Source organism: Peromyscus maniculatus, chromosome 16 (assembly GCF_049852395.1).
Source record: "Peromyscus maniculatus bairdii isolate BWxNUB_F1_BW_parent chromosome 16, HU_Pman_BW_mat_3.1, whole genome shotgun sequence".
NCBI lineage: Eukaryota > Metazoa > Chordata > Mammalia > Rodentia > Cricetidae > Peromyscus > Peromyscus maniculatus.
Genome location: NC_134867.1, coordinates 60,672,727 through 60,691,799, shown reverse-complemented (window position 1 = coordinate 60,691,799; position 19,073 = coordinate 60,672,727). Strand labels below are relative to the sequence as shown.

General features: G+C 44.3%; 1 protein-coding gene across 5 annotated transcripts in view; it reads left to right on the top strand.

Annotated features, from left to right (window-relative positions):
• Prkn (parkin RBR E3 ubiquitin protein ligase) overlaps positions 1-19,073 on the top strand; it is a 1,203,648-nt gene that overhangs the window by 795,174 nt on the left and 389,401 nt on the right. For all 5 annotated transcript variants that reach the window (XM_042262404.2, XM_042262405.2, XM_076552881.1 and 2 more), the window contains one exon: positions 8,104-8,240. In XM_042262404.2, the coding sequence (XP_042118338.1) occupies positions 8,104-8,240 (137 nt within the window). The remainder of the gene's footprint in view (positions 1-8,103; positions 8,241-19,073) is intronic.

Sequence of the window (19,073 nt, the reverse complement as noted above, 5' to 3'; positions counted from 1 at the left end):
TTTATTTTATTTTATTATATTTTATTTGTAGGTTCTGGGGATTGAACCTGGGTTAGCACTTTACTAAAAGAGCCATCTCCCCAGCCCTTCGATCTCAACTTTAATTTGTGGGGAACTCAGACCTTGGCAGTATGAAAACAAATAGCATGATCATCTATTTCATTCCATATTAAGCATTTCCACACATTTGCTTCTCGTGTTTCAGTTGGTTTCTTGCGTTCTTGCCTGTCTCTCCCTTTGGAGGCATCCTCTGTCTCAGTCCCACTGGGCTGAGTTGCCTCTGATTTTTTATCCCGGTACCAGACAAGCCTTCAGGGCAGCAGTGTGGTCTCTCCTCCCTGTCCTCCCTCAGGAGCAGGCACTCGGCGGCTTTACAGCCACGTGTGGCAGTTCAGGCAGGCTGCTCATGCCAGCTCACAGGGTAGGTAGAGACATAGTAGAGCAAGATTAAGAATAACAGCAGTGCTTTGGAGAGGCAGGCATTTCAGCAACAGGATAGGAGTAGATGTCGAGAGGGAATATGGACCAAGCTTCCAGAAAAGATTAGACTTGAGCCAACACTGAGATTTTTCAAAAAAAAAAAAAAAAAAGGAAGAGAGGAGAGATCTCACACATAAGGTTAAGGGGTGATGGGGAAATGCACAGGAGTTGCCTCCAGTGGAACAGAGGATGGGTGAGTGGAGAGGAGAGAGAGGCAGAGATTAAAAGATAGGGAGCCTGGGCCTGACTACTCTGTCCAAGGGCCACTGAGCAGCAAAGCTGTGCTGACTTGAGTGGATGAGCACTGACCCGTTCTGACTGGACTGAGTGACCACTGACCTGTTCTGACCAAACTGGGTGAGCACTGAGCTCTTATGACTGGACTAGATGAGCACTGACCTGTTCTGACTGGACTGGATGATTACTGAGCTGTTCTGACTGGACTAGATGAGCACTGAGCTGTTCTGACTGGACTGGGTGAGCACTGAGCTGTTCTGATGGACTGGGTGAGCACTGAGTTGTTCTGACCAAACTGGGTGAGCACTGAGCTGATCTGACTGGACTAGGTGATTACAGAGCTGATTTGACTGGACTGGGTGATTACTGAGCTGATCTGACTGGACTGGGTGATTACTGAGCTGATCTGACTGGACTGGGTGATTACTGAGCTGATTTGACTGGACTGGGTGATTACTGAGCTGATCTGACTGGACTGGGTGATTACTGAGCTGATCTGACTGGACTGGGTGATTACTGAGCTGATCTGACTGGACTGGGTGATCACTGAGATGTTCTGATGGACTGGGTGATCACTGAGATGTTCTGACTGGACTGGGTGATCACTGAGATGTTCTGATGGACTGGGTGAGCACTGAGATGTTCTGACTGGACTGGGTGAGCACTGAGATGTTCTGATGGACTAGATGAGCACTGAGTTGTTCTGACTGGACTGGGTGAGCACTGAGTTGTTCTAACTAGACTGGGTGTGTGTGGAACTGTTCTGACTGTATTGGGGTGCTGAACTATGCTGATTGGATCAGGGTGAGCTGAGGGATGAAGTTGGAAGTGGAGTCCGGCTTGGTGCTGATGAGGACCCAACCCAAACGCTTCAGGGATTCTGCCTGTTGTACTACACCAAGGCTTTTTAAGCCCAAACTTGCCTACTCCGGGAAAACATAACTTTTTGTTCCCTTGCATCTCCCATCAACTATTTCATAGTTTCTATTTTGTTGGCACTCTCAAATTTATCAAATAAATATCCAGGGGGAAATGTCTGAAATAGAAAAGATGGTCACTCGCTACTTGAACTTATCCTGTTTTCTCTTCATGATAACACACAGAGCAAGTTAGAATATCAATGGCAATAAACTTAATTTGATGGGAGAATTTTAAATAAACCCCTGGGTAGCCATGAGAAAATGTCACAGGATATGTAAAAACCATGCTGCTGCCTGGGAACAAAACTGCACATTAACAATGGGGGGGGGGGTTTCCTCGGTGTCATAGACAGTGAGGAGGGGATCAGCCGCTCCACCAAATGCTGAGGCCAGAAATTCTCTTGAATTTAATAACGTTCAGCGTCACCGATGGGAAATAGAATCACTGAACAGAGATTTAAGGTGAAAAAGCACTTTCAGGCAGGGGGCTGCTCTGCTTGGATATAGAGTGTTCCCCAAAGGCTCGCATGCTGAAGGCTTAGCCTGAAGCCTGGCCCTGCTGAAAGGAGGTGGGGCTAATGAGAGGAAGTTGGGAAACTTGACAGGTGTCCCTGATGGGGATATTCCCTTCCTTCCCTTCCCCCTCTGTTCACTCCCTGACTGCCATGAGGCCAGCAGCCTTCCTACATCACATGTTACTTCAGGGGTGCAATTGTGCCACAAAAGCTCGAAGCAGCAGAGCCATTCAGCCACGGATTCAAACCTCAAAACACATGATCCCGAATAAACCTTTCTTCTTGGTAAGTTGATCCCGGGTATTTGTCACAGTAAGGGAAAGCTGACTGGTACAATGATAGAAAGGTTATAGTGTCTTAGTCCCTCCTAACATCTTTATCCCATCCTTTTGTGTACTATTTTACTACCATCCTTTCTATAAAAGACAAGTTTGTTCTGTGTATTTTTGTGTGTCTCCCAACTGCACAGAGACATGCACAGTCTCACGGCTCCTTCTGTCAACCCCAAAGATAGGCCAGGAGTCTCCCAACACATCCCTTTGGTCACACTTGCTGCATTGAGAGACATTTATTTATTTGTCTTCTACCCTTGAGGGCTGTGGCTTGCTGAGGGGACAGGCCATCATTGTTCACTTTTTATGGACCTGTGACAGCAATACTTGGCATTCAGTGGCTGTCTTACAGTGTTGGCAGAATTGACGAATGAAAAATATAGACACAAGGAGCTTGTACCTTAGGTTCCTCATCTGTACTGAAATATCGTAGCTTCTGCAACTCAGCTCAAAGTAACAAAACAATCCCTTTTGTGTGTGCACAACAAACCAGACCAGGTGGACCAGTCAGAATGAGATCAAGAAGCAGGAGAAACTGGAAGGGATAGTTAATGAGCTTCTCGGGTCCACCGGGACCTTAATGGGACTCTGTTTCCAAGCAGATTAATGGGCAAAGGAACTTTCTTTGGGCTTTTTAGCTTGGCTGCTGGAAGGAATTTTGAAGGTCATTCAACTGTTGAAGATTATTTTCATTTCTGAAAGTTGAATCTATCAATTAGTATCTTGGATCAAGAGACTCTCCAGGGATGGCGCTGCTCACTTGGCTAACTCAAATAATGAACTCTGCCACACGCATGTGCCAACATGACATCTCCAGCCTTCCAGTGCACTGGCACCATGGTAGAGATTTCTTTGTCAGTGGTGCATTTAGGCAGTTAGTGGATATGCTAAGTCCAGAAAACTAACGAAGCTGCGTTAGAATCCCCATAGCTCGGTTGTTTGTTGTTTTGGGAGCCAGCTTTATCTAAAGGGGATTTAAAGGACAGCGAAGAGGATAAATCCAGTTGTTTAGGGACGGACATCACTTTTTCCTCTCCAATTACTTTTGATCTAATCAAATACTTTACTAAATTCCCAGGCGTTCTTCATGAACTTAGAGTTTGCTGAGACATGTGAAGGATGATAACTGGGGCATAGCATCTATGTGACTGCTGCCCACACTGAATAGACCATAGAAGCAACACATGCATTTTCAAGGGTCAAGTGTCAGCTAGATTGAAAGACTCTCTCCCACAAGTGAGAAAAAGTGTGTTTATTTTTATTTCCTTAAGGATTTCATACTTACATTTTTAAATTTTTATCCTAACTTACTATGCTTTTCAGGTGATTATGCTATATATTTCATACACTACGTATGGACATATATAATTATGTATGTAACTATACTGTGTCTGGGGCAGATGGAGAAATGAGCAACATCATCTGCCCTGGTCCTCAGTAATTCTGCATCCTTACTCTCTGCCCTTGACTTCAAATTCTGATCCTCTATCTGATGCCATTTACTCTCTCATACCTTCTTCTAAGACCTCTTGAACATGGCTGCCTTGTCCTCTGGGTCTATATTACTTAGATATTGCTGCATTAAAAAAAATCACACCACAGCTTAAAGGCTGAAGAACAGAGTGAATCTAGTCTTGCACAGTTTCCAAGGGTCAGGAATTTGAGAAGAATCGACCAGATGATTCCTGCCGTGGATATTATGTAAAGTCATAGTCAAGATGCCAGCCAGGGGCAGAGTCACCTCTGGGCTTGCCTTGAGTTGGGAGATTGACTCTGGAGATGGTTCACGTGGGTGGCAGCGCAATCACTGTGGGCTGTTGTCAAGAGGCCCTGGTGCTTGCTCCATGGTATGTTCCATCAGGCTGCCAGGGTGTCCTCACCACCAGGGATGCTTGTTTCCTCAAAACCTGAAATGAAGGAGAGAGCAAGCAGCAGCCAGCCATATTTCTGAGAGCATGAAGTCATGTGCTCTTTTGTTCAGTTTTCCTGTTTTATTGACAACAGCCCATTCAATGTGGAATGGGACAGGAGTTAGGGATGGATTCTTCAAAAGCATCGTAGAGGTGCTTGCCAATGAGCCTGCTGAGGTTTTCTACAACTCTAATCAGACTTCAAGTGTTCTGCACTGTGTTAAAATTGTTTATGTCCTTCCCCTGGCCACTCTACAGGGTTGTGTGTTCTTGAGACCTTGCACACCCTCCTTATTGTTGTATCACTTCAAGTTTCTAGCACGTTGCTTTTCAATGTCCATCACATTCGCTGAGAATCTGGAACCACATCCTGAGCTCTAACCAGATGAACGAAGCTCCAGGGCTGGGATCGGTGAAGAAATGAAGGAAGGATGAGGCAATGGCAAAGGAAACAGGAGGCAGACTGGAGTAAAGTGTACAGATTGCTGGATAGATACAAAAGCACTGATGCCATTTTTGTAGATACTGGACAGCAGGGTTTCCAAGTGGGTGACACCATGCAGCAAGAGCCTGCTTTGGCTATCATGTGGAATGGCTTGCCACAGATTTTGTTTTACTGAATCTCCTTTGGTATTGAATATTTACTGAACGTTGTATAAAAGAATGGCCGGTGTATCATTCCTTTAACAAAACAGGGAATCGTTGCTTACAAACAACTCCTCGGTAATGTCAAATAACATGTTTGTAATTATTTTTACATAAGATTGAGAACTTTATTTAACCTTTAATTAACTGCTCTGTAACCTGGCTCAGTGGGATAAAATCACTTCTAGATTGATCAAGTGACATTTATATATAATTTGATCAAAGGGCACAGAAGCACATTAGGAGGAACAAAAGACCCATGAGAAAGAAGTCCAGGCAGGCCCTTCTCAAAAGTGTTACACACACCCATCTTTTTGTTCCCGTTACTCAGTCCAGCTCCTAAGAAATTAAGGCCAGAATTTTGAAAATGACCTCCAAGAAGTCTTAATACTTTGTTTCTCTCTTTCCAAACTTTCCTTAGAGTTAAACTCATTAAAACTCCCCTAGAAGGTTCAGAAACTGTCTTTGTCTATTTAGACTGTCTTATCAGAAGACTGAATCCAGGCAGTTTATGAGCAATAGGAATTTATTTCTTAAAGTTCTAGAGGCTTTGGGGTCCAAGACTGAGGTCGTAGGACTTGGTGTCTGTGGAGAGCATGCTTAGTGTTTCCTACGCGGTGCCTCTCTAACCTTGCATGGTGGAAGAAGTGAGGGGACTCCTTAGGTCCCCTTCATGCCTGCACCAACCCCATTCATGAGGTCTCTACCCTCACGACCTAGCACCTTCTTAGAACCTGGCCTCCTAATACGGTGCCTTTAGGAACAACAATCAGTATGTGAAGTCTAAGGAAACACAGACATTCAGAACACAGGAAAGCCTTCCGTGAGTGCCACAGTCAAGAGAACGAAGGTTGGGAGCATCTCCTGGAATCGCCCCGCAGCCCTGTGGAGAGCCTGCGGCGTCTCCTCCCTTTCATCCCTTCTCCTCTCTTCTCTGGGTGTCTCATGAGCATCATAGTGAGTGCTCATCTAATTTTCACAAGGGCTGCTGTCTTAGTTGCTTCTCTGTTGCTGTGAGAAAACACCATGACCAAGACAGCTTAGAGAAAGAAGCCTTTAATTTGGTTTATGGTTCCAGAAGCTTCGCCAAGGCCCACAGATTGTTATTTGCTTCCTAGAGTCACATATGAAGCTCCCCTGTCAGGTTTGCTGTCTACAGGAAATTTACACGTGTTCTCTCGGCCTCACTGGTGTGTGCTTGTGATGATAGTGGGTTGGCAGTCTACGCTTGGGCCACCATGGTGCCACCACCATCATAGCTGAGGACATCTTTCTCACTGCTTATCTGTGCAGACAGTGGTGAAATGTAGCTGCTACATAGGTCACACTTGGTGCGTGTGCATGTGTGTGCAGTGGATGTAGCTAGAGAGAAGAAATTCTGTATTCTATAGTCCCTGGAAGGGAAAAGGTTGAAAGTTCAGAGCAGTTAGCCACGGCCCTGGAGGTAGGAATCAAACCAGAAGGGGCTACAGTGTGTTCAGAAAGGAGGATGTTCATCATCACGCTCAGACACATTTAGGGACTCACGCTCAGTGTAAGCTGACTTCGTGTTTTAACACACCAGGAGGTGCTTTTCCACTTTCTGTGTTAGGGGCCTCTTTGAAATAAGTGAGATAACAGAATCATTTAAACCTTGTAGCTGTTAAGAAATTATCTGCTATAATGCTAATATTTAACCTTGATTTTTTTCCTAGGGAAAGGACTTTAAAAAAAATATCTTGTAAGTGCTAATAACTGGGTGTGAATGGACGTGTTTGTATTCTGTCTTTACATAGGCAATAGGCTTATCTAAATTGACTGCAAGACAATTACACATTTGAAATGATCTCAATGAATGATCTCAAATTAATACAATCAGTGTATCCCCTTCTTCACATAAGCACATGTGGTTCATTTGCCAGCAAAATAATATGACTTTCCAGGAGATTTACTTTCTTTTAAAGTTATTTATAGACTTCATAACTGTATTAGTTACTTCTGTATTGGTGTGATAGACTACCATGACCAAGAACAACATAAGGATGACAGTGTTTATTTTAGGGTATAGTTCCATAGGGAAAGAGTCCATCATGGCAGGGAAGGCGTGGCATAGAAGTAAGAAGCTGGCTGGTCACATTTTTGTCTGCACATGGGAAGGGCAGGATGGAGAACATGAAGTATGTCAAAGCTATATATCCTTATAGACCACTTACAGTGACATATTTCCTCTAACAAGGTTCCACCTCCTAAAGGTTCCATAACCTCCCCAAACAGTGCCACTAACTAGAGACTGAGTGTTCAAACACCTGAGCCTTCGGGGGCATATTTCATTCCAGCTACAACATAAGGGAATCCAAAATTTTTAGGATTTGTATATATTGATTTATTATTAATCTTATAGGCACAATTTGAAAAATTGAATATTTTCATAAGATGAAGGTTATCGAACAGACAAAATCCATAAAATAGAAAAAAAAATCCTGTTGGTTGTACTCTTGCTTCTAAATTCCCGTTTTCTATTTGCTGGGGTAATGGGACTGGTTGTTGGGCATAGCTTCTTTGGTGCAATGATCATTTTCCTTTTGACTTTGGCAAGTTCTTATTTTATGTATTATTATAATTAAGTTCAAGAGACAATGTAAAAGCTTACAAGGCCTGCTTCTGTGGGAACATCAATGTAATGTACAGATGGTATCCGTTGCATGGAGGGCACAGTGGATGAGGAGAAAGAACATGTCCCCATGCTGTGTGGTCAGTGTGTAGTCAGGGAAGGGTCAGTGAAAGTAGATACTAGGGGTATCTACATTATCTACTTTATGGATATGGTGAGTAAGCAGGTTAATTGGGAATCAGGGCAGACTTCTAGCAAGTGATTGATAAACTTACTGATTTTAAATATAAATTAGTGCAGTCAGTGTTCTGTACAGCTCATGGAGTGCCCCCAGTGTTTAAGGTGTCATCTTGGAACGGCTGAGTACAAGGTTGGACAGCCGCAGCATTGGCACAGAGCGTGTGCAAAGCAACTGTATTGAAGAATGCTCTCCACCCTGGAGGTCCAATAGCCGCTTCTTCTTTGTCTGTGCAGGAGCCCCGTCCTGGTCTTCCAGTGTAACCACCGCCATGTGATCTGCTTGGACTGCTTCCACCTGTACTGTGTTACAAGACTCAACGATCGGCAGTTTGTCCATGACGCTCAGCTTGGCTACTCCCTGCCGTGTGTGGGTAAGACAAGCCCTGTGACCTTTCCTACCTCTTACTATTAATTAATAGCAAAAGAGCTGCTGAAATGAACTGACTGAGATAGGCCTAATCCTGGCCAAGGAGTTGAAAGTTTAAACATGGTCATTGCCTAGTAAGAAACTTGAGCAGTTAAATCACAGACAACACAAAACTCCAGGGAACTGTGTTACAGTAGAATGTGCATGCCTGGCTTAAAGGCATTGAAAATAAACTTGGATACTATTCATCCAAGATACAAAATGTGTCTGTGGGTCTGGCTAACAGATTCTGAATTTGTTACTCTGGATATAAAGCAGTTTTATCTAGATGTTTGGGTAGAATAGTCTTCCACCAGAGGATTTGATGTTGGGTATCTATCTTCTCATGTGCTTCTTGTCTATACATTCATTACAGTGTCTACTTGGTCCTTTGTTTTGTTCATTTTTAAACTGGGCTACCTGTTGTTTGGTTGTTTAACCGTAAGTTTCTGGAGGAGGAAAGGTGGCCCAGTGGTAAGGGCATTTGCTGCTTAAGCCTGGTGATTTGAGTTCCATCCCGGAACCCGTAATGTCAGAAGAGAACCAACTCCAAGTTGTCCTGTCTGGCCTGTCTGCACTCAGCCATGGCACACAAGTGCATATACAGTAATAATAAATGAAATTTTAAGCTATCTAGATACTAGATTTTAGGATTTGTTATACATGTTTATCCCTTCCTATAATTTATCTGTTAACCAATCATATTGGCCAAGTCCAATTTATTGATGTCTTTCGTTCTTTTAGTGTCAAATGTTACTCACTGTCATATCTGAGATAATGGTAATTTACTTCTGTGACTTTCTTAGATCGTTGACCTCTTCTATTAAGTTGCTGATGCATTTTGAGTTACTTTCGTGTCTTTAGCATGGTTGGAGTCCCTGGCTTGCTACATATGTATTGTAATGATTATAAAGAGATTGAATGTGCCCCCACTGATTTGAATATTGTAACTAAACACTTGGACACTGTGGGGCTCAAATCAATGCTTGAGTGTGAACTTTGATTTCTTTATCTTTTGGGCTTTAGTGTGGATCACAGCAAACCTGTCTGTGCCTCTAGACAACACAGATCCAAACAAAAGAGGCTGATCGAGTGTTGACTCTGGAAGTCATACTGCTCATTCTTCAATGTTTTTATCTGCCAATCATGAAATGCAGTCTTATTATAGTTTACATATATGTGTATCAGCATATGGATTAAAATGAGCTGAAACATAGCATGTTTCTATATTTTTTAACAAAAGCATCAAAACCCAGAGAATGATTTGTGGATCAGCAAACAACTTTCCATTGTATATACTTGGGGATGATGTAAGCAGTGCCACATGCCACAGTGCCCATGTGGAAGCCCGGGGGCAATTTCAGGGGTGATTGCTCTCTCTCCACCACGTGGGCTGCATGGATTTCAAGTACCTGCTGAGTTATCTCGCTGACCCCAGTATCATTAATGAAATAATTTCGTATTGGTAAATCATTCTCCTCTGTGGAAATCTTAGACTGTGGAAATATTTCTTAGGTACCAGTTTTAAGGCTTTTTTTCATACTCAAGATACGTTTAGAGAGTAGTTTATCTTTTTTCACATTTCTAAAATGCCAGCCTGTAATTGTAGAGAAGTTTGGGCATACAAAAGTCAAGAACAAAATTATAGTGAGATTCAGTGGACCTTCTATTCATGCAGCACAGCAGGGTGGTGCGTTCTTCTTAGGACCCTTGCACAGGGACTGGAAAAAGCCATTCCTGTGGATGCTCTGGCCCCACCAGGGCAGGCTCTGTTAGGAGGTCAGAGTCTGAGTGCTTCCCTAGAGTGCTCCTTACTCTTGGGTTTCTCCCTGTCTTAGCCTAGCTGGAAAAATAGCTAGAAAACATGAACGTTTAAAGTAAAAATTACAATGTTAGTTTACGTGGACTGTTTCAGTTCAGAATTCAGGCTTGCAAAATTTTTATTGGGAATCACCAATATTGCAACTGTTGTTCATTTTTCCCTTGGCAATACTAATAATCATCCCTCTTACTGAGTGACAGCTGGATCATTATGTATGCACACTTTCTTCAGAACCTTGCCTTTCCCCTCAATACTGTGCATCATTATATTATAGCGATCACTCCTAAATAAGATATACTCCCTCCATTCTTCAAAATATAACATCACTGAATTCCATTGTGTACACATACTATTTCCCCTTATTGTTGAACACTTCATTTTCTTTCTTTTTTATTACACACACTTTTGTGACTAGTTGACTGGTGTGGGCACAGATTTTCCTATTGCTATCAGTGTCCCTGAAATAAGTTCCTTGTAGGAGGGGTTGCCATGTCAAGGGGTCAAAGGCAGAATGTGTGTTTTCTTCACTGTTTCCCATTTCCTCTCCCAGAAGCTGCAGAGAGGCTCTCTGCTACCTCCCCACTGAGAGGGTGGAGAGGATGGAGACATTTTTCTAATCATGTATTTGAGAGATGAGAGTTTCTCATTGTTTCACTTTTTTCTAATTTCCACCTTTCTGCATGTCTTTTTCTCAGTCATTTGTAGATTGAGAGATGGGTTAAATGAATGTGCAAGGTGTGTTCTGCATAGCATATTATTGACAGCCCCCGATAATCATGGCAGTGCTCTGAAAGGTTAGATCACTGCTATTTTTTTTATATAAAGAATACATACAGATTAGCCTCAGTGTTGTTAATTCTTTGTCAGAGTTACCTAAGACCTGTGCTGAGGAACTCTCCACCTGGCCAAGCTACCAGGCCGAGCTGTGTTATATAGACTCTAGGTGTGTTATAAATGCCTGTTTGAAAAGTACCTAATTCCATGTTGAACTAAGTATGTCAATGAGGTTGAGGTCCTTGGAGCTACATACCCTGGAGTTTGTCTTCTTGTTTTAAGAGTGAGTGAGGCGGGGCACTAACGAACTCCAAATCCCCTGCTCCGACCCCTCCTTCTGTACTCTTAACCACCTTTGAATGCTGCATTTCCTTTGTCAGTTATTTAAACATGATACTCAAAAGCTTGCTTTATATTTGAAAAAACGTCTCCCTAGTCTCGAGAACTTACTTTCCCAAGCATGGCTCCCCTATCACTTTGCCAAGAAGCAATAAGCCCCCTATTTGTCTATCTTCCTATTGAGAAAGAATGAGGCAAATGAGCACAAGCTGGGCCAGTCAGCGGCAGCGTGGCTGTCACTCAGCTGTGAGTAAACTCCACTCACACAGGGCACTCAAACGCTCGCTGCTTCCTCTCCTCAGCCGTATTTTCACGTATGTGTCCACATGTCCCGCCAAAACTACTCACTCAAGGACAGTGTCTGCTATCATGTGTTGCGTTCGCTTTTTACAAAGTTGACTTGATGCTCTCTGTACATGTTTTCCCATATCATGTGAACGAGACTCCGACGCCACTAGATGTTTCCTCGTTGAATGAAAATCAGCTGTTCAAGCGAGACATTCTTCGCATATATTACTTCTTGGTTTAAAACTGGTCTGGTGTATTGGTTCCTCATTCTCCACCTCATCCAAGGTAGACTACACACTCCTCCTAGGATCCTTTGTTAAGGACAGTGCTACCTGAATCCTTGGTGTTGCTATTTTCTCTTTCTGCTCATTGACTTGGCTTTAGAGACAATTCATTGGCAAATGAGTTCTTTAAACTGGCTCAATGGTTTATGCCTAGTATAAGTATGCATATTATAATGTGAAGTACTTTCTGATGCCCAGGAACAAAATTGGGTCACCCTGCTAGGGTGTGTGTATACGACTTACATTTTCTGTTGCTATGTCAAAATACCTGATAACAGCGACTTAGGGAAGGAAAGTTTATTTTTGGCCCATAGTTTGAGGGGACAGCCCATCATGGTGAAAAGGCATGGAGGCAGTATCCTGAGACAACTGGTCACTTTGCATCTGCAGTCAGGAAGCAGAGAGTGGGAGGTGCTAATACTTACCCTTTCTTCTCTTTTGCATTGAGTCCAGGTCCCCAACCCAGGGAATAGGTCTTCATATCTTAGTCAAACCTTTCTGTAAACGTCATCCTGGACACACCTGGTGATTCTTTGCTTCCATGGTGATTGTAGATGCAGTCAAGTAGACAGCGAAGATTAACCATCACAGGTAGTGTGGGTTCTGTCGCACTGGAAGCCAATGTGGCTGAGACTTCACCCTTTGTGTATCTGGTGCCCAAGTCCGTCTGTGCTGCTACTGCTCTGTTGACTAGCTTCTTGCCGGGACCGATTTGCAAACCCTGGTGACCACTTCAGTCATGTGGCTCTTTCTTTATAGCTTCCCATGCCCAGGCCACACTCGAGCACAAATAATTGATGGGCTCTTGGGGAAGGCACCAGCGCTTAGTATACTACAGGCAGCAGGAATGTGGACAGAAGGCCATGTCAGCAAGGGGTGCAAAGGCCTCTGCCTAGGTCTGCTTTGCCCCTCGGTCTTTGGTATGCTGGCCAGCACAGGTCTTCCGGGAAATGTTCCTGGAGTTAAAGATGAGATGGTCAAACACAGGCAAAACAGCCTGTTTCTAGACCCTGTGACAAACTTTCACACACAAACAGGGGCTTTCAGGGGAACCACATAGTGCCTCTGCCTTTCTGTGGCTCCTGCGGTGATTAGCATTGCATGCTGAGATCTCCTGTATCTGCCGTCTTTCTGTGGCACCTGCGGTGATTAGCATTGCATGCTGGGAACTACTGTATCTGCTATCTTTCTGTCGTACCTGCAGTTATTAACAGTGCATGCTGGGAGCTACTTTGAAATGTCAGTGGACTCTCTCAATGCACTCTCAAGGCTGAGCACTCACTAAGTTGGTGGAGCTTCAGAATTGGGCTGATTTATTTTAGAACTCATGATATGAAGACTGTGAGTGACACACGTGTGACTCATCCTTCCTGCACCTGAACAATACAGGTTTCTCATGACCTCGGGGTTCCATAGGAATGGCTTCCACCTTCCCAATGGCATGCCCTGGACATTGCCATGATTGGCACTTGTATTGGGGTCTGGGTTGCTATTTTGTTGCAGTTTGCCTTTTGCTCTTCTGGTCCCAGGCCACTTTGCATTTAATTTATGTGTTCAAACTTCTCATCACAATGACAAATTACCCTCCAGAAGCAGCTGAAACAAGGAAGGATTTATTTCTCCCTGAGTTTCCGAAGTGTCAGTCCTGTAAGAAATGAACGCTATGGCCCATTTTCTGTCTGAGGTGTGCTCAGAGCTCATCACAGAGTCACTGATAAGCGGGAGGTTCCAGGCCCTTTGCCTCTAGCTGACCACCGGAACCTGCCAGCCTTAGAGCTCTGAGAAGTGGGAAGCTACAGGCAGTCCCCCATGTGACTGAGCCCACCCTCAGAAGAGGGGCCAGGCCCAAGCCCCAGAATATTCGTTAGATAAGGCTATGTGTCCTGAACTAACAGAATGAGGGTTTACCAAGGAGCTTTGCTGGAAAGCCTCAGGATTGTTGCTCCCTGAAGTGCCAGCCTCTGAGGAAAAGAGGGCAGGCATTTCTTACAGTCAGGGACTTTACAAACCCGTCTCACGCCAAAACGCCACAGCAGCAGCCACTTTGCCTTCTCTCTGCCACAGGCCCTTTCTGCAGAGTGGTATGTTTAGAACTTTTTCACATTCATTAATCTCAAATTTGTGCAACAGAGCAAGGGTCTTGTTCTTCACAGTTCGTCTGCACAGGGAGCGCATGTTGGAGTGAGTCAGCTCATATCATGGTGGCCAGGGGGGAGGGGTGGGGGGGAGCATGGCTCTGCTGTAGGACTTCCTCCCATTTCCCCTTCATTCCCTCTGGTGCCCAACCCCATTGTATGATGGTCCCCACTTTCAGAGAACGTCTTCCCCTTCATCCATCCTCTCCAGAAACATTCACATCAGTGTGTTTCTCAGTTCCATCAAAGTGACATGGATATTGTTGTGTCAACTTTTCCTGTGGAGATGCAAACAAACATCTCTTCACAATAGACAGAACAGAGATGACAGACCAAAGTAAGGGGTCCAGCAAGTTCTGGCTTGGTGAGCCTATGGGTTTTTTTGGGGGGGTATGTACTATGTGTGGGCAGGGGGCTATTTACAGAAACATAGGTCACCCCCAAACAGTTGTGTTCCTCCCTATCATGGATGACACCTCAAGAAAGCTGTGTGATAGAGCCCCTGTTTCAGTAAACCTACTTTCTGAACACTCTAGAATTTCCCATCACCACTTGCTCCTAGTGAAGAGTTGGAGGGAGTGTTGGCTGGAATCCTGTGACCTTCTGCTTCATCTTCTGCTAGAGAATGTCAGGAGCTCTGTCACTACTACTGTGGACCAGGCTATCACTGTATTAGTCCATTCGCTCGGTTACCAAGGCTACCCCTGGACCAAGGACTCCATTCCAAAATGGCAATGGGATGACCATGTTACCCGTGGAGGAAAAAGCCATATTGTAAAAAAGACCACCCATCACGTCCAGTCTCCACAGTCTCCCAGGGTCCTCAGTGTCTTTGCTCAAGCTGTTGCTGCATGAGACAGATGGTGCTTTTGAGATGCGGATATACTTCTGATGTCTATAGAGATGAAGCCTGGGCTTCAAACAGCCAGTGAGGATGCTAAACACAATGTGTAATACAAAGAATTGTTCTCTGGCTTCTAAGTGTTGTTCTCCTTGATATATACAAGGAATTAAATCAATATAATTCCTAAAACCACATTGGAAAATTAGGGAAATTCACCAACCAACAAACCATCACTTTTTCTCTTATCTTTAACTGAAGTCAGTATTCTTGCTTCCTTGAAATTAGACCATCAAAACTGCTAAATTACTCAAAAAAGGAAGCGGTTTTGATGGTCTTCTTTTTACTTAGAAGCCTGGAGTAGTATAAAGGAGGGCTAGTCTACCTTCTGTGAGTAAAGCTATCCCCAAAACTCGGTGGCTTGGCATGGTGGGTTGCCGTGGGGCCTCTACTCCCCAGCATTCCTCAGAGACCCCCCCAGTGATTTCTGCTATCTCATGGTTCATCCTCAGCAGCTTCCAAATGCCCACTAAGCTGTGGGTGGTTGGCATAGGAGCGCTGCCCATGAGCCACACATTTGAGGTAGAGGCCAGACAGTGGTCTATACCACTTCTTCCCATGTTTCTTACAGCACAGTCCAGATCCATGGATGCATGTAAAGTCCACAGTGTGCACTGTGGTCCGGAGGGGTGGCTTGGGAGATGGGGTCCAGTGTGTGCCCACGAGGAAGCGCAAACAGGGCTGCAAGCCGAGCAGCCTCAGCACGCATGCAGACTCTGGCAAAAAGCACACTTTATCACTTGGTTTTTCTGCATTCCTCTCCCTGCCAGCAACTGAAGCAACACTCCATCAAGTCACTTCATTATAAGGAGTGACTGGTACACAGACAAGGGCCGGAAGAAAAGATGTAGGGCAAACCGATGTTGTCCCAGAACTCATTCAGCTAGATCAACAAGGGCCTGTCTATCTGACCATCCATCTGGCTCTGCAATTGCTGCCTTTATAGAAATCCTACTGTGGATGCTCCAGGAGGACTTTTATGTTCACTTGAGGCATGTACCGTCTTTAGTACATTGCAAAGGAACAATGTCTCTGTACCTCTGTGAAACTGGATGATTCTCAATTTGCTTGAATATCTGTGTTCCAAACTCCTTTTTTGTTCGTTTTTCCTACTCTTTCATGTCTCAAGTAGTTAAAATTAATATTCTTTTTTGGTTTGTTTTGCTTTTGAGACTGAGTCTCTCTACATAGCCCTGGCTGTCCTGAAACTCACTATGTAGTCCAGGCTGACCTCGAGCTCACAGAGATCGACCTGCCTCTGCCTCCAGAGTACTGGGATAAAAAGCGTGTGCCACTTCACCTGGCTAAAAATAAGCAATCTTAAAGAAACTATTTTGCTTGGCTGTGTGAGGGTAACAGTAAACCATTTTCCAGGTATGAATCCATTGCTTATCCAAAGAGATCTGGACAGATGCCTGTGAGAGCTTGTGGTGGGCACAGGAGTAGTTATTGGGTGCTCTCCTTCTGTCTATTAACCTGTGTTCAAACTCCTCTGCACTGCCTTGTGATTAGGCTCAACTTTGAATCTCTGCATTGGACATTATCAGTGTAGAGAGAACTCTTCTGAGGCCAGAAAAATTACGACAGCAGTCAATGGTTATTAACTGACCTTTGTGCCAATCATTTATATAGTCTGAAATATATGGCAAGCCACATGCTGTGTACATGCCTCAAACACACATGTCTGTGTAGTGAAGAACACAGATGGTGATAGGAAGCTTCAGCAGCCACACCCAGACCAAGAGTAGGGACATTGCCTGTAGCTCAATGGTCTCCATGTGACCTGCCCAGTCATATCTGCCTTCTTTCTGCTTGGAACCATCCTATTACCTTTTTTATAGCATCACTACCTATGTATATATACTTAAATAACGGATTCACCAGCTTTTTTAAGTGTTCAACTGGATTTTTTTACCAAACTGCTTTCCCAGCAGACTGCCATTTCCAGTAGTAGTCCTGGTCACTGAGTTGTGATGTGCGCACTGCACTATTATTCAGAGGTTTCATTCCCAGTTGTATTTTATACATTTTGTTAGTGCGTCGGGTGCTGGCTTTATGTGTGTTTCTTTTCTCCTCTCAGTTGTCACGGAAAATGGGAGCACACAACCGGAAGTCTAAAAGCAAACTGTCAATGGTGACTACAAGGCATTGTGTGGCTAACAGGAGGCCACATACCCATTAGTGTCCTGTGCTGATGAAGAAGCCTCGCCCACCACCTGCACCGTGTGCCCCTCTCCCCTGTGGGCCTTTTATGGGCTGCTGTCAACTGTTTTCCCTCAGTCCTGAGGGCATCCCCCTGGAAGCTCGTCCCAGGGTTGAGATCAGAGCACATTAGTGGCTGCAAAGCTCCTGAGCCATGGCTGGCAGAGTGTAGCCGCCGAGGCGCTTAGACGTGGGCAACGGCACGGACCGGACAGGTGTATGGCTCACGCTACAGCCTCGGGTGTTTCGGGAAATGTGGTGCATGCTTTCTCTTCCCAGGCTGCAGACCTTTGTCATAGCTTCACTTGGAAAGGAAGTAGGGCTATTTATACCCTGTCGGCCAAGAAAACTAAAGCATGTTTGAGGCACACTTTGCTTTAGATTTTAAATACACACTTCCTGACTGAGGCCCACGTGTTCATTTTTAATTGCTCTCTGGGTTGTTAGGTTTGGGAGAGGGAGGGGGAAAGAGAGGTTTCTAAAACGAAGCATCCTTCAAGGAAGATTTACCAAATACCACTGCAAGAAGTGCTGCAGGGGTCCAAAGCAAGCTTTATTTTGCCTGACAAAGCAAGGTACCTATTCTTAAAGGTTTCCAAAGGAAAGGAGGTCCTGCACTGTGAGGAAGCAGGCTTAGTCAATATGTGATCTGAGCTACATGGTGACGATAGGGGAAGCGGGGCACAGATGACTCAGGTTATGTAGCAGAAGTCACTTTTTCTCTAGATAAGGGGTGGGGCTCTGCTAATGTATAAACTGGAGTCAGGCTGCCTCCTGCCAGGAACAGTAGGGGTGGGTGTTCTGGTCCGGCTCACAGCCCTCTTTGCTTAGGGTTTGGCATACCTGGATGCTCTCCAACTTAGGTTGTGTTCCTCAGCCACCATCATCATCCTAGATGATGAATACCTATACGTGTGTGTGTGTGTGTGTGTGTGTGTGTGTGTGTGTGTGTGTATTCAGGGCTTCGTGGCTCTGTATTCAGTGCTGAATGTTATTTTGTGTGTATATTCACACACACTCACACACATACACTTAGTAACTGTGATAAACTTTATTCTCTCTCACTGTGTGATGTCTTGTGTTAATGAGACTTCAAGCATAGAAATTGGTGTGAGCTGGTGACCCCAACTGTCTTCCGAATAATTAATAATGTGCTTAGAGGGGTTGATTTACATATTCATGAGAATTTAGACCATTTGGTTCCTAAGGAGGACATAAAAAAGTTTAATGTTTTGAATGCACATCAGTTTAACAAGAAGAGGAGTGGTTTAATCGTCTAATGTCAATAAGATAATAATGTATGATACCGAACCAGGCAGTTACACTATGTGTTCCCATTGAGGCCTGGATGTGGTCCGGGTTATCTTGTAGGTTCTGTTCTACTGAGTTTGGAGAAGTTAACATCTTGTATTTTCTGTTTTTTCTTTCTAATATTCTTGCCTTCTTTGCTCTCTTCTTCCTCTTCACTGTCAGTATCAGCTCTTTCCAGGAAGGGCTTGACCACTGAGCTACATCACAGCCTCAGCATCAGCTCTTTCCAAATGCTTACACAGCTTTTGTAATAGGTCACTGTACTACCTTCTTTGGGCTGTCGTAAAAAGTACCTCATACTCAACGGCTTAAGCAATAGAAAGTTATCCCCCCACAGCTATGGAGGCTACACATTCAAGATCAAGGTTTTATTGGGTCATTTTTTCAGCTGGTAACTTTCTGATGGCCAGTTTCCTCCTTGTGTATTCACATGGCCCCCGCCTGTGTGTGTCTGTACCCCAGTAACCTATTCCTGTAAGGATATACCCAGTCAGAAGTTGTCTACATTCCTTCTTTAAAGGTCCAGTCTCCATTTACAGTCACATTCTGAGGCACCAGGCCTAGGACTTTTAATATAGATTTGGTTCAGCCTCTCATTCACCATCTAGATTCCAAACTAGTTTCCAGATATTATGTATTCAGAGAGGATTGATTGAGCATGAAGCCTGTTTCTAACCACTGTTCAGCGTGGTTGAAATAGCACATAGATATTCCTGTTCACATTCTTCCCCCAGTGCCCTCC